Genomic DNA, 21827 nt, shown 5'->3' with positions numbered 1-21827 from the left:
TTATTTAATAAATTCAAATATAGGTGACTAAGAGGAGGTCGTTCTGTTATGGAGTTAACCATTTTTAATCGCTTTGAGTGGAAAGGAAGTAGTCTATATGTAGTTGACGACTAATTCTAGAGTCTTGGTTCTTTCTTTTCTCATTGTGCAGGCTTAGAGAATAAGGTTTCTACTATTGCAGTCCAACGGTCAAGCCTTATGTGTAGCTCGACTCACCTAATCCATTATCATTCTTTCGAGAAAAAAGCACAATAATAGAGAAGAGGAAATCTGAATAGAGTACCTCAAATGCAAAGATGCTACTAATCACGTTTGACTTACAGTTATCCGAATACAAAGTTAAATGTTGTTAATCACTTAAACCATAAGCTCTTTGCAAATTTATCTTAAAACTCGTATATGACTAAAACAGATATGAAGATTCTCCTCATTATACAAAAAATACTCGAGGAAAAAAAAAGTTTATTTATAAAAGAGAGGACGAGAGTTTGTTTATATGTAACTCTCATTGCAAGAAATTTTTCTATGCGACCGTCACAATAAAAGTATTCATAAATGCAAACTCCAAAGTCATAGAAATAATTCACATTTAAACTTATGAGTCCACTACATTTTAAAGATTGTAGAATCAATGTAAGAAAATAAGAGAAAATAAGAGGAAAAAAAAAGTTCTATACTTTGAAACCATGGCTTCCTAAAAGCTTTATGTCATAGCAGAATCATCAAATACAACAGAAACCCTCCAACAATTTTCATCACAAAATGCAAAGCTCCCCTGCTATGCAACAACACTGATGGAGCAGCATACGAAATCATCACCGGAAACTTGCAGTCCCCAACGGAAGGATCCTCATCGGTCACCACAGCGAGACCCGAAAAATTGCACGTCCAGCTCTTCTGGCTGTTCACCTGGTAGTACATGTTGAATGCATAAGAAGCATTCCCTTGGAGGCTGAGATTGTTGCAAGAACTTCCATATCCCAAAGAAGTGCAATCTGAGAGTGTGCAAGCATAATCAATGCTTTTTGCCAAATCATCCAAATACTTAACTTTTGGGTCCAAAATACACCAACTCCTCTGCATATATTCCACATCTTCTACAGCTTCAAGGGCCTCGTTTTGCATAGTGCCTGACAAATCCAAATTATATTTCGGCTTCCCATCATACTCAAATATCCCCCAGTGCCTCTCAAAGTTCCCGGGGGCAATGCTTTTCATGTTTTCGTCAATGAGGCTGAAGATGTATACATCGAGTTTGCCTTTCCTTGCTGGGGTTCCGTCTCCACTCAGGGCATGCTGAATCATTCCCTGATTGAACCTCTTTGCGTTGCGGATATTCGCGTTTATGTCACCATCAGTTGGCCAGCCCACCTCTCCAACTATGATCTTCATCTCGGGGAAACCAGCTTTGGTGAGAGACCAAAGTAGGGTGTCAAAGTTTGCATCAAACACATTGGTGTACAGCAGGTTACCATCTTTAATGGGCTTGCTTGTTCCATCGAAAAATGCAAAACCGAAAGGAAAATAGGTATTGCCATAGAGGCTGAGAAAAGGATAGATATTGACTGTGAATGGTGCCTCATTGGTGTTCAAGTAGTGGAGGATCGCAATTATGGAGTCTCGAATTTCAGGCCGGAAGTCTCCAGTAGATGGAACAGGGTCTGAATCAGGGGAGAAGTAGATGTCGGCGTTGAAGGGGACGGTGGCTTTGACTTGTGACCCAAGTCCTGCATTGTTTAGGGCTTCTTGTATGTTCTTGAGAGCTGGTAACGTGGTTTGGAGATAGGTGCCATTGTATGTTTTGAGAAAGGGCTCATTGCCTACTGCAACATACCTGAAAAAAACCCAATTCCACAACAATCATTGAGACATTTTCAGAAACAAGTAACAGTCACTGTAACAAATAAAAAAAACAGATACGTGAGTTAGGTCAGTTGGCTAGGGCAGTGTGCCTGCCCCCTTGCCCCTGAGCTCCATTCCTTTCCATCTTTTGGTCAATTATTCTGCAAAAGAATAAAACTGCAAAGAGTATTCCTTCACAAGGTCCTAGAATCAACTCAACCCGAGTCTCGCGCTATATGAGCACCTGGGTAGAACTCGGCCTTAAAAATCGACTCACACAGTAAAAGGATTGACTCATTCAGACATGTTACAAACAAGTACCAGTCACAGTAAACAGTTAAAAAACAGAATAAAAGAAAGCAATCAAGGGGAAACAATAACTGCTTCAGAATCATGGGGCAAAAGCATGAAAAACATCGAAAAAAAATGAAGAAATTAACTTGATATTCACTCCGCCAGAGTAGCAGTAACTTGTGACATTGGCATCCACCCATGTATCTGCAGCCACCGGATCCTGGCTCATCTCCTGCAACATAAAATTGGGAACTGCCAGCATCACCTCAATTTTAGTCCCTATGAGAGCGGATAATATCCTTCCGTCCGCTTCGAATAATTTCAGCTTGTCGAATCCGTTGTCCTCCAGCATCCGGACAACTTTCTCCGGTGGGAGCTGGTGCGTCGCCATTGTTCCCCAGTTCACTCCAAAGGTCGCACCTTTTTCGACCATTGTCACGAAAACAAGAAGGATTAGTACTAATGCCAAGAGATGCACTCTTTCTTGTGACATTTTTCGGTTTTTTTTGGGAAAGAATTAAAAGGGTTGTCTTAGAATCTTAATCTTTGTTGAATGGAGCAAGAATCGAGAAAGATTTCGAGGCCTCCAATGATTTGGGAGATGCAGGAAAGAGAGAGAGGGAGGAAGAAGGGAATTCTTTTGGTTCTCTTCCTGAATACATAGAGTGAAAAGTTGCAATCTTTCTCTCACTCTCTCTCTCTTTCTCTCTAGAATTTCAGTGTTAGAACTTTCATGGGGGAGGTGACAGAAAAGCAGAAAAAAAAAATGTAAGATTCGTTGCTTAATTCAGTTATTCAGTTAATGGTGGCCAACCCATGCAATTTGTTTAGCGTTAGTTTATTAAATATGAATACTAAACCCATGCTAATTTGGCCGTCCACAAAGAAAAAGTGTAAAATGCATTCCCTATTGGTTTAGGGAAAAAACTTTTGCAGAGTTATCCATAACACGTCATTTGTAAAGTAGCTCTCACAAAATTATGAAACTCCTTATATTTTAGTTCCACTCGACCCAATGTTGGTCCACTCAATATGAGAGTTGCACTGGTTAGATAGCCCCAATCTAGAAAGAAAGAGTAAAATGCATTGCCTATTGGTTTAAGAGAAAAACTTGTGCAAAAGGCATCTAGAACTCGTTATGAGGTTAGCTCTCACGATAGAAGTATGAAACACTCGATATTTTGATTCCACCTAACTCGATATAGTAGTTCACTTAATGTGAGAACTGTCATAATCAGATAACTCTATCGAAGTTTCTCGACTAGTTTAGTAGCTTTTGAGAAAATGCATGGGAACATGAAGACTTATCCAGACCAAGGGAGCAAAGATAGTGAGACCATGAGAAGAAAAGCCATTGACTGTTCTTTTAGAAGAAAACTTAAAGAGAGTACTCCAAAACGCTAACTTTCCAGCCAAAACTTACGTGTTAATTTCACCATCAATTTGCAGGCTCCATCTTTTCTGTTGCTTTTTCCATCAAAGTTTGACACTTTATCGTCACTAAAAGTGTTTTGCTACGCAAGTTGTGCTATATACTATATTGTGCAATTCCAAGGGAGAAGGAAGGAGAATGCTAAATTCACACATGGCACTACCAATTCCTATTTGCCTCTGGCGTCCCAAGTGCCACACATTGGATTTATTCAGATTTTGTTGCCTCCCTGTCCCTACAGTTTGAGAAGCAGTGGTATCGAATATCTTCGATCGTCCAGTGTATTTTAAGGATTTTTTACCGTTTAGGATCTGACAGCAGAAACCTTCGGTATTCCATAAAGTAGAAACTAACGTGAAAATTGCGTGTTTTTGTCACGCGTGATGGTGCAACACACTAACTATTCTCTGCATGTACAAACCATGAATTAAAAGTACTCCCACCACAGTACAGATAGTATGAGAATTTACTGGACGATAGTAAATTGAAATATTATAAATTTGTTACATTTCTTAGAAGCTAGTTCATATCTGGCACCCTCTACACGAAAGGTTACAAGTGATTCAACAGACAGCAGTGGATCGTATAGAGTGCAGGGTTTTCGCCTTCTTGGCCGTTAGACTGTTCTCGGTGTGCTTGTTTCTGTATTAGCCGGGTGAACAAAAGCAAACCAGCAACAACGAGCCGAGTTTGCATATTCTTCCCAATACCAGATGAGCTTACTATCCAGCAGCAAAACGGGTAACACTTGATGAATTATTAAACAAGGCATCGTTCTGGCAGCCTAAAGCTTAAACCAAAACATTGCCTGTAAGATGAATCAATCCATAGACGGAAAGTACCACAAAAGCATATTTGTATAGACCTTGTTTGGAGCGACATCCTAACCCTGTGAAATATTGGATCCTTTATAGTGGCATTCAAAGCTGACTCTGCCACCTAGATATAGTTGAAAAAGCAGTTTATGTGAGTGCAGAAGTGTATGAAGTACCGGAACATGCATACAGCAGACGACTGCCCTCGCTCAAAGAGCGAATGCGATCAAATCAGCACTCCAACTAAACCTGTAATGTGTCCACGTTACTAATTATGGTACTTCTTTCGCCTCAACTGCAAGAAACCACATTATTACTAGTTAGCCCATTGTGAGGACCGCTCCCCACGCTCTTAGTGTAGAGAATATCATTTGTTCAAAAAAAAAAAAAAAAAAAAAAAAAACTGCTAGAAACCAAAGGCTAAGAAGGTTGCAAGTGAAAAATTCACATGAACTGAAAGACCACAATACTTTCAAAAGTATATTACCAGCTAGCGTTCCATTTTCAGATTCTGATTCTTGATTGCCCTCAACGGCATTCTTCAGCATGGGTGTGAAAAATAAAGTATCATCGTCTTCGTCTGCATCTGGTTTCACCTCAACGTTTGGACACGCCATACGACCTAGAGTACGAACACTTTGCTTCTTCACCTTCGAGTTCTTAGTTTGTTGATATCTTCTTAGGTTCCTCTTCGTCCTTGCATATATATAATGTGTCCGGTATCCCCGATTCCTAATTAGCTTAGTTTATATAATGTACGTTTGTGGTTTATGTTTCCTCTTCTACCTTATTGGATAAAAATGTAGACAAAAAAGAAAGAAAGAAAGAAAGAAAGATTTTCCTCTTCTTCCTTCCTCACTTTTTTTTTGGACAATATCTTAACATATTCTAATCTTCAAGGAAAAAGATTGGTACTTGAGTACATGAAAGCGCACGCACTAATTTTTAGCTAACATAACTCGCGTCTGCACTGTTAAATCTTAATTACCTTGAAAGAGTCATGTGACTAAGAAACTATAGCACTCCAAAAGTTTTATTTGGTACTCCAAACTTTCTATAATTATAAAGAAAAATACATTTGTAAGGAGTGCAGAATAACATTTTTGGAGTACTAATAACAGTTCTCTATATATATATATATATATATGTGTGTGTGTAAGTTGTGTTAGCCTGTTAGGTGTGTCTGAATGTCTAGCAACAAAAAACAACCATTGATTGGCTGATTATTCTCTAGTTCAAAAGTCAACTGTCCACTAATTTCACTTAATTATTGAATCATAATAATATATGTCTAAATGAAGCACGTACAAAGCACATGACCTTTTCTCAAGAGCATATCAGTCTTTCTCGGGGATGTTTCTTCTTGAGTTTTGTGTGTTTGAGAAATTGAGTTCTTCGTCCCAGTGGAAAGCAACAATGCCCAAAATACGTAGGCACTAATAATATACATCCAAAATACATTTCGATAGCTTTTCTCATCTATATAACGTATCCAAAAGAACTGACCAGGGTGTTGTACTAAGTGACGTTTTTTTATTTTATTATTATTTTTTATATAAACTAAATGTTGCTTTTAAAGAGTTATAGATGTAAAAACCTTATGGTACCGTTTGTTACGTAGATAGGATGAAACGAGACAGAATAGAATGGAATGGAGGTTCTATGCTACGTTTGGTGTACGCTCAGGCTGGAATGGAACGAAGAATTAAATGACAATCATACCCATCCACTTCGACTAGTTTGACCTTACCTGAGCCACCGCCAACAAGTTCAACGTCATCCCTCACATCTTCCGTCTAATCCTTGCCGTTCCATCCCTCAAGCGACGGCGTCGGCCACGTCCTGCAAGTGGGTCGTCTTGAGGTTTTCGCAGCGGAGGGCAACGGTCTCGTCGTGGGACTAGCAGGGAGGAGGGAAGCGGCAGGAGGAAGGTGGGGTTGGGTTCGAATAGGCTTACTGGGATTGGGTTAGCCTGGGTTGCTAGGCTTGTATTCGGAAAAAATGGTAATCATAATAACCAAATTCAGAAAATACCCAAATACCAATTCAACCATGAATTTGTTATGTCGAGATGAATCTCTAATGATCTAATCTGGTAACCAACTAATCAATGACAATAAAAAGTTATTTCACGGAACCTCAAGTCGCTAACTTCCAATTGTTTTTGCCTGTTATTGTTGAAATTTCAATTTTTCTATGTGGTTTCCTTGAACTTTCTCGGCAACCAAACAGAAAGCGATGAATAATCCAAGTAGATGAGAAATGGGAAAGAAAAATGTACTCGCAAGTGACCTGGGAGAAAAGAAAAGAGAGGCTACGGGAGAGGGTGCGGAGGAAGGTTGCGAGAGGCCCAGAAGAAAAAAGGCAGTGGCAGAGAGGATGGAAAGAAGATGATAGAATTTTAGGGTTTGTTTTATAATTTAGATGGTGTAAATATTGAATAAGATGAGGGGTATTTTTGTCTTAAAATGTTATAATTTTGTGTTCCACGAGATGGAACGAGTCGTTCCAGGGGGAGGTGGAATGGAAATTTAACCAAATTTCGTTCCGTGGGACAATGCATCCCACTGTCTTTGGCGCACCTAACGTAGGATAAGCGTGTTCCGTCCCATCCCACGTACCAAACGGTCCCTATATGAATGACAATGAACTACCGTTTGAATTACTTGATACTCGAGCAATCTGGTAGTCTTAATGAAGTAAGAATCATGGAGTCTTGACTATGCAACTAATTTATAGAAACCCTTATTAAGTAAATACAAGGATTTGGAATCATGATGAAACTTAATATGATTTGGTTGTGATTAGGGTAAATATCGCTTTCCAATAATAAGTGGGATCGAGAGTAACCCTAAATGCATATAAAGATGCAGTCCATGCTCTCGCACTACACAATTCTAATATGCAAAACCCTATTCATATAGCAGAAAATAATTTAGTGTGCTGAGAGTAGAAGACTACTTCACATTCTTCCTTCAAGGCGACATCTACAGGCAAGTCTTTTGTAGAATATTGATTGATAGCGGAGCCAATGCAGGGGCATTGGCATCCCTTGATCCCAATAACCTTGTCAAGTTATCCTTTTGAAAATTGTATGAACTCGTATAGCAGCACTGCAACAGCAGCATTGCAGCAGCACGCTGCTTTGTAAACTTATCCCAATAACCTTTTACTTGTAAACTTATCCTTTTCTAAACTTATCCCTACAAAAATAAAAAATATTTTTTAATTAATGCCTTTTTAATTTAACAAAGCTAATGAGTTTTCTGCGTTGAAAGGAATTAGTAACCTTGCACAAAAGTTGGCGGAGACAAAGAGGGACAAACAAATCCTTTGGTGTACTTGCTAGTGAAATTAGCATTGATTTAACTGTTGCGACTGCTTTAGTTGAAAGAGCTTTTTCGGTGATGAAAATTATGGAGAATCCACATCATAATAAGATGGGTGATCAATGGTTGAATGATAGTTTCGTTGTGTACATTGAGAAAGATGTTTTTGGTTCTATTGATAATAATGTTGTGATACTATGTTTCTAAAATATGAGAACACATCGTGGACAATTATAAATGAAAGTATGATGAATTTTTTAAAACTATTTTTTGACCCCATCATTTTAAATTCCTAGCTCTGCCATGTAAGTTCATGTATATTCATTTGTCTGTGTGAATCGCATGTAACCCTAATTTAATGTTGATGCTTTAAAATAACAACTTACAATATATATGATTAAGTTAATGTGTTGAATTATTGCCTACGATGCTTATATATAAATCGTATTAGGTGCGTGTGATGTGTAGCGACAAGAGCAGGGTTGAACGTCACAAATCAAAGAAGAAGAAGCTGATCAATTGACCTAGCTTGTATTGAATCATTGAAATGGATGTTCATATTTCTGTCTCAAAACTTAACTAATTGAAAACTCGATTTCTGTTTGCACCAAACTATTGGGGATTATCAACCCTTCTTTCTCTTCAGTTTTTTCTTGTTTTTAGAGAGATGTTATTGGCATTTTAAAGAAATTACCCTGCACTTTTCAAGGACTTTTAAATAAATTAAAAACATTCATTTTACACTTGAAAGTCTAAATTTAAAACTTGAAACATGTGAACAATTTGGAAATTTGGATACGTACCAAATATATAATAGTAACACTAATAAATTAAAAAACAAATCTAATGTTTATGCACATATACAACTCTCATTTCTGACTTTTTTTTGTATATTGTATATTATATATTGCTGCTCTTAGTAGATAACTTGACGGATTAAAATAGCTCAACAAGCCGATCTACCATTTTTATTCACAAATTGACATCTTGCAGCAACTTCAATGAATTAAATAAGACTATAGATTTTTTTTTCCTCATTCCATCGGGGCTATAAACACTAGTTCTTGGGTTCGAACTTGTGGTTAAGGAGAGGCTGAAATACCTTGTGAGTCTTTCTGACTCTCAGAAAGAGTGAATAACCGTGACTTGTCACCAATTGCCCCCCTTTTTAAAGAAAAAAAAACACTTACGTATCTCATGTTGTACGTCGCATTCTCTCTCTCTCTCATAATTTAGTTTCTCTTCCTCATGGAACTTGCTAATTGTCTAGTATGATTTATGAAAGAGATGAGTTTTAGAATAATCACACTCATAGGCTAAAGTCCCTCCTTTGTGAATTCCAAAAACATGATTTCTCAAATCATCTCATCTATTTATTTATGTGTGACTGATTTTAACATTTTAATTTTTCTTTCTCAGGGCATCATCTAATATGATTTATGAATGAGAGGACTGTTAGGATCAGTTTTGCTCATGCACTAATTTAGGTGTTTATGTTCTGTGACGTTCATGTATGCACGCACGATTGATCTTAGCATTCCTGTTTTATGAGACACTTCATTTTTACTACTAAATAAACCCCATATATTCATTTAACCAACACAAAATAGTAGGGACGTTTGTGAATCATTGTTTTCCATTTGATCTTTGATCTCCTTTCAAATTTCTCAACATGTGTACATGAATTATTGTATGTGTATGTCACATAAGTCAAAAGAAGCAAAATCTAAAGTCACAATTACAAACAAGCACACTTTAGCTTCATTTCTACATCATATTTTCTCTTGGCTTGCGAAAGCAATTGCCGTTGATCGAGTTCTTTCGACCCTAAAGCTCTGCCACCAACCACGGCTTTTCTTCAGCTTTCAGTTTTGACTCTTGGGGGAGTTTGGAGAACAGAAAATCAATAGGATTCTGCCACCTGATCCTTCTATCGTAAATTCCGCTGCATCACACGGACCAATCAGTTTCGGATTGTGGAACTATCTAATCTGAGATGGAGTGGTCGTGCCAGCAGAGGAGCATGGAAACGCAGCGTCCGAGGATGTAGAACCGTGTCTTCTGTTGCTTTGCCATCATCAAGCATCGTTTTCCGAACCCCATTTTCCGGTGGCTCTTGCAGCGGCGAGTTTGGTGTGTTTGCGGTTGCTGGAAGTAAGAAGTTGTCATGGCGAGTCGGTGACGGCGGAGATCGGTGGTGGGTAACAGAACAAGATAGATTAATGCTGAAGGAATGGATGGTGTGGTGGTGGTTTATATAGTTTCTAGGATCATCCTCGAGAGAGAAATGAGTGCAGACGTAACCGGTCCCACATATTCAGATTGTTGAAGTCATTCATGCTCAATTTTACGTTATTGTCCCTTCCCTTATTTCGTTCAAATTCTACGATATATCGCTAGTTAAAGTGCTTTAAAATAACTTAAAACGTTTTTGATAAAAATTGTTTCGAAATCAACCCCCTCAAACATCTAAATGAATTCTGAAAAAACATTTTATGTGCATTCTGCAATTTAGTATTTTTTTTTCAAAAAACATGTAAAATACTCGAATCCGAAATCAATTTTAATCATTTTAAAAACACTTTTAAATGAACACATAATTGTGGATTAATAGTAGCTTTTGTAGCACAAAGGGCATTTTAGTCATTACGCAAACAAGAACAATATTCTGGTCAAAAGATTGTGGGGACAACATTGCAATTCGCAATTATCTGATGATAAAGCGAGGAGAAGCCGTGTGGAAAGGATTTGGATCCTCTCCTAAGCCCAAGGAGAAGATCCTTCTGACCAAAGGACTTGGATCATTGGATGAAAATTCAATAGCTATAATTATTATAACTTTAAAAAAATCTCCTTATTTGTAACTGTTAGATTTTCATCAAACGGCCTAAATCATTTGTTCAAGAGGATCCTCTTCTTAAACTCAGAAGAGGATCCAAGTCCGTGTGTGGAAATGCAGATGGGCCATCTGTGTCCAATGACCAACGTCCACGTGCAGCCCCCACCATGCAACTCCCTCGTCTCACTTTTGTCCTTATCCGATTAGACTAATTTGTTTTGTGTGCTGACGTTCCAATCCTCGTGTCTATATTATCCACGTTTTTTTAATCTTTCAAGACGCGAAAGGCCGTGTTAGGGAGCGTGAGAGCGACCTGCAGGTCGGCCAGCGCGCGCATTCGATAAACGACATACCGTATGTGACAATGGCGGTGATTCGTTGTCCACGTCACACCATTTGTTAGTAAACAAATAACAACGGCGCCTACAACATCATCGGGATTGCTGGATTAGTTTGCGAGGCGGGTCTCTCGGGCCATCTCCAGCAGTGGAGGGCTAAATATAATTCGAGCTTTAATAATTTTTTATAGCTTTATATGATAAATGACCGGTCGATGATAATTCCGTGTTCTAAGTTTAGTTTTAATTGTAATTTTGGTCCGTCACTTAAAAAATATTTTCTTTTACCCTCTTAGTTGAGCTAGGTTTTTAGTGTTTTAAGGCTATATTATGGGATTTAGTTCACCGTTGGAGATGACTTTCTGTTAGAGAGATTTTATCTACAATTAAGGAGATCAAGTTTTTATAGTTATTATATGCTCCGATGATTCAGGAGAATCTCTGCCAATGACGGGTAGAAGGTGAGATTGGATTTCAATACTATGTTCGGTACTCAAACAAGTGGCAGAAGAAAGGAGGGTATGCAAATGTTTGGTACTCAAACAACCATGATAATTCACAAGCCAATTTAAATAAGAAAGTGATGGAAGAACAAATCTGCCAACAAGAAATGAATCGTGCAAGTGGAGAAACTTCCATCGGTTTAGTTTAGGTACTACATTGTAATTAGATCTATCAAAGGAATTGTTATTGGCACTCCAAAACTTTCATTGTACACTCCAAACTTTCTATATTTGGAAAGAAAAATACATTTGTGAGAAGTGTAGAATGAGATTTTTGAAGTACCAATAACATTTCCCCGACCAAATACGTAGGGGTTTATCATTTATGTTTTCAGGTGGTAATATTTGTCAAGGAGCTTCTCTGAATACTCTCCAAAGGAAAGAGCAGTGTTTGGTGGAATCAACTGAAACACGAGACCCGAATTGAAAACGAAAGAAGCAGAGCAGAGGAATGCGGGCCTTAAACATTTTGATTTGTGTCAAGATTTTGAAAGACGCTAGGCTAGTGGCGGATCTACAGAGGGACCTGGGAGGTCCCAGGACCTCTCAGCAACCCTAAATCGCTGCTAGAAAATTTTCAGGAGACCCCTCGTACTCGAACACAAGGTCTGTGCTGTTATGCAAGTTGCAGCGGAGAAGAAGACAACGCAGGGAGAAGAAAGAAAACAGGGACCATTTTTAACAATTGGTCCAAAACGGCAGTGTTTTGGCCAATTGTTTTAATTTAAAAAAAAAAAAAAAAAAAAAACAATGAGACAAAAGCTGTCGTTTGTTCATCACTCCATATTGTTTTGCCCCACCTTTCTTATATTCACCCAAAACCCTAAATTTCTAATCCCACCCAATCCCATGTTATAATTACATTACTCCAATATCATACTTCCACTTGTTTCAAATCTCCATGCCACCATTAACTGTTTTTTGGTATTCTAATCTAGTCTCAATTAAATTATACTAGATATTGGTGGAGATTTTTAGTCTATTAGGTACCGTTTGGTACGTGGGACGGGACATAACAGAGTGGGACGAGGCGTTCCGTCCCACGTTTGGTACACCTAAAACGGGTGGAACGCGTTGTTCCACGGTACGAGTTTTGGGTGAATTTTCGTTCCGCCTCCACCCCTTGGAACGACTCGTTCCACATCCGTGGAACACAAAATTATAACCTCTCCGTCTCCTTCTTCTTCCTCCTCGCTTCCATCCGAGGGCATGGGGAGCTATCAGAAACGGCGGTCGTGGCAGGGACCAAAGCCGCACCAGCAATGGTGACACTGGCGGCGCCCTGGTGAAGAAAGGCATCGACTTCGCCAACTACTTCTGCACCTATGCCTTCTGCTATTACCAGAAGGAGAAGCTCTCCGATCGAGTCCGCATGGACGCTTACTACAACGCCATTTTCAAGAACAAGCACCACTTCCATGGCAAGGTACAACATCTCATGAGCTCACTGCTTAATTACTCATCCTTTACCATTTGTTGTTATGCTGTAAAATATTTGGGATAAATTTGGTTTTAAGGCCAGAAAGAACGAAAATTTACTGAAAAAGTTTTGAAATCGAGAGATACCCACTTGGTTTTTTCTTGACGATTTGTTCAAAATCGGTCTGAAAGATTTCTTATTTGTTTGATTTGGGTTGGGGTTTTCTGTTTTTTGCAAGCACGGAACAACCGTTCTGTTCCGTCCCTGCGCGTACCAAACATACACGGAACCTCTGTCCTGTCCCGTCCCGTCTCATCTCGTCTGCGTACCAAATGGTACCTATTGATATGATTGTTGATATGTTTTATGTTTGTATACTCATTTTATCATTGAAATTTAGATGAAATTTTTGTTTATTGGTTAATTGGTATATGTTTTGTGTTTTTTGTTAATTGTGTAGTTTAGAAATAAGAAATATGAAAAAGATTTTTCAAGCTAAAGCCAATAGCACCATCTACTTGTTCGGGTAGTTCGAGCTCAAGACAAAATGAGTGTGACAACTTAGTTGTTTACATTGAGAAATATGTTTTTTCACGTATTGGTAATGAAGCTATCATGGAACATTTTCAAACTATGAAACCTCATTGTGGACACTTGAATTAGGATTTTATAGCTTGTAATGTTGTTTTGCATATGATTTTTGAATGAAACGTATTATATTTAACTTTTCAATGTCATTTTTGTCTATAAATTTTTTGACCTTTATTAATGGAACCCCCCGAGTTTAAAATCCTGGATCCACCACCACTACACTAGGCACAAGTCGAGCAGCGGGTTGGGTCTAGCGCTTAGGCAGACTAGGCGAATTTTGGTAAATTTATTATATTATATAAATAAATGTCTAAATATAATTAAAAACACACGTGAGACGGGGCCTAGGCAACGGTAGGCAGAGATTTTTAAAACAATGCTTCTGACATGGTTAATTTGGGATTAAGAGTACATTACCTGTTTATGAATATGAATCTAGCTCCTCTGGAAAATTAAACTCTTCGTCCCTGCAAAACGAACAGTGATTAGCTACAAACAACCATGCTTAAGATATCATATGGTGACAATCAACGTACAAACCAGTCCCGTTGCATGAATAATGCAAATGTCGAACGATCAAGACCAGAAGCCTCCGCTCCCTTGGGTGCCCTGACAAACAACCAGTGAATCGAAACAGTGACTATTATCGGGCATATGCAAAGGAAAACTTGGTGTCAAAGGGAGATTTGGGTTTTGAGGGGCATCAGAAGAAGAGAAGAGTTTCAAACACACATATTGTAGTAGAGATAGTACCCGGACACAATGAGGCGTTGCACAAAGATAGCCTCTTGACAGAACTTCAGTGGTTTCGCCAATTTGGCATGCTATTGCATCTTCTCCAAAGACGACCTAGCACACCAAGTGTACCAAGTTAGTTTTAAGAACCTATCTATCTTAAATTGTAACTATGAATAGATGGCGGGTAAGAAGAAGATAAGGCATGCATCTATGCGGCTGGCTGCCAAATTGACGTTTTCCGGTAGCTTAAGAGAAATCAAAACATAAGGACGGGACTAAATTGCCTTACCTGCTATGAGGATCTTCAAGTTCCTTCTTCACCTCTTCAGGGAGATTGGCTAATCTAATAAACGAAAAGAAAAACTCCCATGACCACTGCTATATCAAACTATCTTCCTGAATCATCTGAATTGCAGGTAAAAATGAACATCGAAATCCTGTTTAGAAGGTTAAACCTACGGGACAGGTGTAAAAGTTCTCGACGCAAGGAAGAATATCCTGGAACCTGCAATTGGCAACTCAAGGACCCGATTACAATGATTCTGGAAAGCAAATACTTATCAGATTACTACATGAGAACGGAATAATGGAGCAAAATATCGTCGCCAAAACAGCAAAATCTACAATCCATGAAGAACAAAGTACGCCAACGTGACATAGGTGTGTTCATGGCAAGCTAACAAACATTTCGATTTCACATCTGATAAGCCTGTGTTTCATCATTTTAACCGAATCATTAACAGATTCTTTCTGCAGATGTAGATAAAAACCCAAACCGAAAATTCTATTGTCAAACAAATATGCATAATGCCAGAATTAAGTAAACGAAAAGAAGGAGTAGAACGAATCAAAAGAGATTGAAACGACAATACAGACAAACATTTGAAATTAAGTAACGTAATCATACATGAGAGATTAATAGGATTCCTAACCCATTTGGTCCAAATCCTTCTTCAACCTTCACTGACAAGTCTTTGTTCTTGTCCTGTATCAATCAATCCAAAATAAGAAAACGAAAATTAGAAAAATCGAATTCTCAACATGCGAGATGATCGACTGAGTTAAAACATAGCAATTAGACAAAACTAAGAATAAAGCAAATAAGACTCTATTTGGTTGCTTAGAAAATGAAGAGAATAATAACCGAAGAGTCAACTCGAATAGAGTTTTGCTATGATTTCGACGAGTTACCTTGAGTTTCTGAGCACCCAAACAGAAAATAACGCCAATCGATCCAAACTCTTCTGCTCAAAAATTCTCGGCAACCAAACAAACAGAACTTAGAGAGAGAGAGAGAGAGAGAGAGAGAGAGAGAGAGAGTTACTTGGAGCTCGGAGGAAGGAGGCATGCTGGACATGAAATTTGGCGGGAAAGACGGGGATTGGACTGTGAGGGTGAGGAAGAAAGAATCTGTGGGAACGAAGGTGGATTTTGGTGCGGAAGGAGGTTTTACTGTGTTATGTATATAGATGGAGGGAGGGAGGAAGCTTGAGAACGAAAGGCGTGGTTGTGAATTTCAAATTTTTGGAAGAAAGAAATGAGTGAATAAGTTAACGATTGTGAACAGCTTTAATGGGTGTTCCATTTTTTGCTAAGCCGAACATAACAAGTGCCATTATTTTTGTTCATTTTCTTGACGAAACAATCGCATGTACTCTCACGGGATTTCTTACAACGTAGTCAGTCTCTCTACATGGCTCTTGCCGTTTTGTTCTTATTTCACATCCTGTTTACCGCGCTTGGTGTTTCCTGTGCTTGGTGTTTGCTATGGTGAGGATATACAGGAGTTAGCAGTTAGCATTTCGCAACCGTCTTCAGTCCTCGCAGGCAATTCAAGAAATTATGAAGAACAAGAACGAATGTAGTAAAGAAATATACAAGTCGGTTGACAAAAGGGAAAGGAAAACAGAGACATGGAGAAGAAGAAGAAGAAGAAGAAAGAAACACGAGGCAAATTTTAAGCCGATTATTTCTTTTTCACTAAAGAGCGATAGAGAGAAGAAGAAACAGCTGCATTCTGGGGAAAAACAGGAGTAAAAAAACACAATTAGGCAGTACCAAAGAAGAAAAATGTACAATTAGGACCAATCGCCGCTCCTCAAACTTTGTAGCAGATCCAGGTATCCGAAGGATTCGGGGCTAATGTACCTGCATTGATAAAAGCAAAGATCAGATTTGTATAAGGGCATCACATAGTAGTTAAATTACCCGGCCGTGCATGAATGGTTTGTGATATCACCATAGTGGCATCCCCCAGGTGTGAATTTCTCTTGCAACGTATCACTTATTGTTAGAATGTCAGTAGTGAAAGTAAAATACCCGTGTTGAAAAAGGAAGTCAATGATGACAACAGAGCAATTTGGCCTGAAAATTTGAGTCCCCCGTATGATGTTTGCAACATGCATCACCGGAATCAACTTGAAGCTCACTACCTCTCCATCTGTTAAATCTCAAATGTTAGTAAGCAGCATTGTTAAAGTTCTCTCCGACAGGGGGTGCAATTGCAGATGGTTTTTTTTATTTATTTATTTTTTTTTTTGGAAACTAATTGCAGATGGTTTTGAATGAAGAAAAGCGAAAATTTGTCATCCGACTTCAAACGATGAGAAAAATGGCAAAGCTGAAGGCATAGTTTACAACTACTATTTGTAAAAGCTAAGCTCTAAAGGTCTCACCTTGATTCGTTGGCACAAAACTCTCAGGAAGCTTTAAATCATAGCAAAACAAAACATCCCTTTTTTACCTATACCCATCGATGTCCATATAAGAAACAGCTCCAACTGGTACAGCTCTGCATGAGATCATTTCCAAATCAACATCACCATCAGTGGACGAGACAGAGAGAGAGAGAGAGAGAGAGAGAGAAAGAGAGAGAGAGAGAAAGAGAACTTACGTACTAGAAATGGATCTGGGTATTCCGGCTTCCTCTTCACATTCCTTTACAACATTTTCCCTGCATGCAATCCCATGAGGCTGCAATTACCAAAAATGGGTGCGAACTAGATATTAGGCTTAATGATTGTCCAAGCTTTATCATTTTTGTGAAGGAACCACTTTGCTTCAGATTACAACCATAAAATCTGGCAATTTCTCAGGTCAAGTTTAACTTTTCAATCTCGTAGTTTCACCAACTTCATTTCACATCAAAGTGCACCTGAGCGGTCTAATTTCAAGAACATGTCGTGTAATGAAGGTTAATCTAGTTGCCAAAAGCTACCTCCCTTTCACAGCCTAAATATTGAAAGAACAGAAACTAAATTCCTCATATCGAGAAGAAAGCTCATTACAAACCAGTCACCCAGCAACGAGAGGATCAAGCATCCCTGGATAAGTGGATATCTGTTGACTTCTCTTTCCTATCCATAGAAACTTCTGGCCATCCTTCTTAACATAGCCATTCATGGGCACCCCATAAGCCTATTTCAAAAGTATACATAAATAAGTTTAAATAAAACGAAAGTAGCAAGTAAAACAAATGAAACAACAAAAAAAAACCGTCAGCCGGCTTCTGTGTAACCATTTAAAATCGACCAGACTACATAATCCTTCAACGCCAAAATTTTAACCCTTCAAAGGCTTTTATATTCCTCTCCTCCTCTCACCACAAACACGAACTGGTGACCTTCCAAACCTCCTTATCAAAATCTTTTTACAGAATATCCATGAGCCAATCTAACAACAAAACCATCGGCGCTGCTAGCACAGCACCAATCAATCCAATGAACAAGGTCCATTCATATGCAGATTAGTATAGCCAAAATGGCTTGCTAGTCATTCATAAAAAATTGATCATAGTTTAGAACCTAGACCGAGGTAAAAAGGCTACGCAAAGAGCGAAAACAAACCTTTATTATGAAATAAGGCGCATGTCACATCCCGTCCACATAGTAAGATATTATCCGTTTTGGGCCACGCCTTCATGGAATTGTTCTTGGGTTTCCACCCAAAACGCGTCTTACTATAGGGAGGTGGGCATGTACATATAAGGCACATCATCTCCTCTCCCCTGGGCGATGTGGGATCTTACAATCCACCCCCCTTAGGGGCCCGACACCCTTGTCGGCACACTTCCGGCCGGGAGTGGCTCTGATACCAATTTCACGTGTGAGAGAGAGGGAGAGCTTGAGGGAGCTAGAGAAGACCCCAATTCATGAATGTAACCATGATTCTACGCAATGTTTTCTTATTTAGTCTTGTTCTCATGCATTCTAAATGGCTTGCGTCACCTTCGGATGTCGGCCAGCACGTGCCTATCCTAGTGTTCGGGGAATATCGGGATCGGGATGTGTCAGCACAGCTGCACATTCTAGAGAGAAACATATGGGTGCCCCAAAGGATGATGCCACAGGGTATAGCTGATCATCCAGATGAAAAGGATTCCAAAGTTTAACTCAACAGTTAAAACTTATAGTCGTCGGTGTGCTTTTTCTAATTTACTAAATTATAAGCACATTTCAGTCTTTTCAAGCAAAATCATTACCTCATTTCTTATACCTGGAATCAGTTCTTCTTCCCCTAAGCTTTTGATTACATCTCCCACTGCTCGCATCCTATCCTCTGCCGTGCGCAGTGAAGAATACAGGGTCATTGAGCCGGCGCCACCGTGAGAATTTGCACTTTCTGGCAGGAAAACAAACACGTCCTTGAAACCACGTAAATTCTCAGCAAAACTGCATAATTTCGGAAAATTATTCAGTAACGCATCTGATCATAAATTGGGTATTTGAATTCACAGAATTTAAGCTTACTCATTATGAATGTAACCAACAATTTGATCCTCAATGACAAACGGCATGAACTCCGATTGAGATTCCTGCAAGAAATTTCAATAAAATTTATAAATTTGGGCGGGAGGTTGGAGATACAAACGACCAATCGGGTGAGAAAATGCAATGGGCAACTTACCAGCCTGCGATTGCAGATTTTGATCTTGTCGGAGTAGCATTTGAGATCTGAAGGGCATCCGGTTTGGAGATTCGGACGACCTCGTCCCAAGTGAAGACATCGAAGGCTGCAGAGACCGATACGCTGCGAGAAGTGAGGATTTCGTTAAAAGCTTTTGGGGCTGATCGAAGTGGACGCGAAGTCGTGAGGAAGTCGGGGAAGGCGCGAAAAGCTTTGGCGGGGAAACGTGAGACCAAAGAGTCGACGAGAAGACTGCCGCAACTGACCAGGCCATGAGGGCGGGTACGACTCTTTGATTTTATACAATCTGTCCGGACAACGAAATTTAATATTACTAAGAAATCTTAATATGATAAAAATCAAAATGATGAAATTTTATTTTTTAATTGTTGTGAATTTTATTATTTGATTAACCTAAAAGAACAATGAAATTTGATACAGAATTTGTAATTTTTAAACTCTCACTCATAGTAATTGGGGTATGACACCTATTTACATAAAATTTAAACTTAAGAATTGGAGGTCCCAAATTCTAAGTTTTTTTTCATGTAGACATTCTAAATTTCTATGTTTATGAATCCAAATAAGGGAATTGACCCATGTCAATTTATAAATTCTGATTTTTATCCAAATTCCAAGTTTATTTCTCTCCTTCAAACATAGTGTTATCTTCGTGATTAAAAAACTTGAGTTTAGATAGAGAAATGTAGAAACAGACAGAATTGTGAAATTATATTTTCATTACTCAATAATGTCATTACAAGAAAGAGTGACAGCCTTTGGCTTTGTACAGTAATACCTTCAACTAACGACAACTAATTACATATTGTACCACAACTGATCTCAACTAACAATTCACTGTTATAATAAAACTAGTGACAACTTTTGATGATGTGGCATTTGCATCAAAACACCCCCTTAAGCTAAAATTGGAATCAACAAGAGTTCCAATAGGAAGCTTAGATTTCAAGTAACAAAACTTGTTTTTGGAAAGCGACTTAGTGTAAATATCTGCCAATTGATCTTTACTGTAGACAAACTAAACTTTGATGAGATTTGCAAGAACCAACTCTCGGATGTATTGATAAATAATTTCTATGTGTTTGGTTCTTACGTGAAACACAAGATTTGAGGCCAGGGAAATTACAGAATATCATCACACCACAAAGTAGGAATAGTTTTGGAAGGGAAGCCAATATCATGAAGTATTTTGCAAATCTAAGTGAATTCTGTAGCTGTGTGTGGCAAATATCGATACTCTGCTTCTATGGATAATCGAGCTACATTAGCTTCTTTCTTCGCACTCTAGCTGATTAAGTTTGGACCTAGGAAAACATTGCATCCACTTGTGGATCTTCGGTCAAATGTACACCATGCCCAATCTGCATCCGAGTATGCAGTGAGATGAATGCTACCTTTTTTTTTTTTTTTTTTTTTTAAACCAGATGCCTTGAGAAATAGAACCTTTCAAAAAATGAAGAACCCTTTTGGCAGCTTGCATCTATCGTTCTCTGGAAGTAAGCATAAATTGATAGATTTGGTTCATTGCAAAAGAGAGATCAGGCCTTGTCCATATCAAATATTGTAGGCCACCAACAATGAACATGTATTCAGTAGGATTAGATAGAAGAGGACCACTATGATCAAGCTTGGTGGAACTGAGAGGAGTGCAACATGGCTTAGAACCCCTCCTTATTAGTCTTCTTAAGAAGATCAAGTATATACTTTGTTTGATGAAGAAAGATACCTCAAATGTTCCTTGAACTTCCAACCCCAAGAAATAGTGCAGAAGCCCCAGATCCTTGATTGGAAAAATGACACTCAGCTTTTGAGTGAATAACTGACAATAAGAAACATTAAGGCCTATAACAAGTATGTCATCTACATACACTAACACAATTACCAAGGCTGGTCCTTTGAAAACAAATAAAGATGCATCTAAGGAAGATTGAACAAACCCAAAAGTGTGAAGAACTTGGAATAGCTTGTCAAACCAAGCTCTTGGTGCCTGTTTTACACCATAGAGTGACGTTCTCAGATTACAAACATGATGTGGCATTGAAGTATCAATAAATCCTGCAGGTTGCTCCATATAAACATCTTCTTTCAAATCCATGAAGAAAGGCATTGCTTATATCTAATTGGTTTAAAAATCAATTAAATTGGACTGCAAGATATCAAAGAACTCTTATAGTTACTGGCTTGGCTACAAGACTGAATGTATCTTGATAGTTAACGTCTGCCTGTTGATGAAATTCATTTGCCACAAGTTTGGCTTTATACCTGTCTACAATGCCATCAAGTTTCTTTTTAATGCGAAATACCCACTTACATCCAATAACATTCTAAGAATTAGAAGCATGAACTAATGACCGTGTACCAGTAGATTGTAATGCATTAAATTCTTCTTGCATTGCAGATCTCCAATAAGCATGTTTGGATGCCTACAAGTATGTATTAGGAACATACTCAAGATCCGTGGGAAGATGATGTTTGGTTGCTAAATATGTTTTGGGCTTGTATATTCCAACTTTTGATCTTGTTACCATAGGATAAGTGTTGACAAAAGTAATAATTTGAGTAGGGGCATGAGAACTAGCAAAAGAGTCATTTGCAACAATATTGTGAACTAAACCAAATGCAGGAGGCATATGTGAACCAGTGGCAGAACTAGTATGTGATGGAGATGTAGAATCAAGTACAAGACTAACATGAATAGCACTTGAAGATTTTGGAGCATTGGAATGCCTTGAATTGTCATTGGACCTAGACGATGAAAAC

At 38.5% G+C, this 21827-nt stretch overlaps 1 protein-coding gene, 1 long non-coding RNA gene and 1 pseudogene across 5 annotated transcripts; all 3 read right to left on the bottom strand.

Moving 5' to 3' along the window:
• Window positions 1-510: 510 nt before the first annotated feature.
• LOC103944019 (glucan endo-1,3-beta-glucosidase 8-like) lies at window positions 511-2910 on the bottom strand. Its single transcript, XM_009354411.3, has 2 exons — window positions 2283-2910; window positions 511-1834 (listed from the first exon to the last, which is right to left on the bottom strand). Exons 1-2 carry the CDS (start codon window positions 2627-2629, stop codon window positions 709-711), a joined length of 1473 nt encoding a protein of 490 aa, XP_009352686.3. The 5' UTR covers window positions 2630-2910; the 3' UTR covers window positions 511-708.
• Window positions 2911-9332: 6422 nt separating this feature from the next.
• On the bottom strand, window positions 9333-15444 carry LOC125478238. 4 transcript variants are annotated; one of them, XR_007259045.1, is made up of 5 exons: window positions 15333-15444; window positions 14431-15126; window positions 14157-14252; window positions 13940-14043; window positions 9333-13870 (listed from the first exon to the last, which is right to left on the bottom strand). It is a non-coding gene; the product is annotated as an uncharacterized LOC125478238 (long non-coding RNA). The 4 variants fall into 4 exon arrangements; XR_007259056.1 differs by having other exon boundaries at window positions 13944-14043; XR_007259067.1 differs by having other exon boundaries at window positions 9333-14043; window positions 14431-14646; window positions 15074-15126.
• A 639-nt stretch (window positions 15445-16083) lies between these two features.
• LOC103944018 lies at window positions 16084-21174 on the bottom strand (annotated as a pseudogene).
• Window positions 21175-21827: the final 653 nt, after the last annotated feature.

This window comes from the organism of the source record quoted next, unplaced genomic scaffold, assembly GCF_019419815.1.
Source record: "Pyrus x bretschneideri cultivar Hongxiangsu unplaced genomic scaffold, Pyrus_bretschneideri_v1 Contig1, whole genome shotgun sequence".
Classification (NCBI taxonomy): Eukaryota; Viridiplantae; Streptophyta; class Magnoliopsida; order Rosales; family Rosaceae; genus Pyrus; species Pyrus x bretschneideri.
Note: the sequence above shows the minus strand (reverse complement) of the source record. Positions and strands in the feature narration are given on the sequence as shown.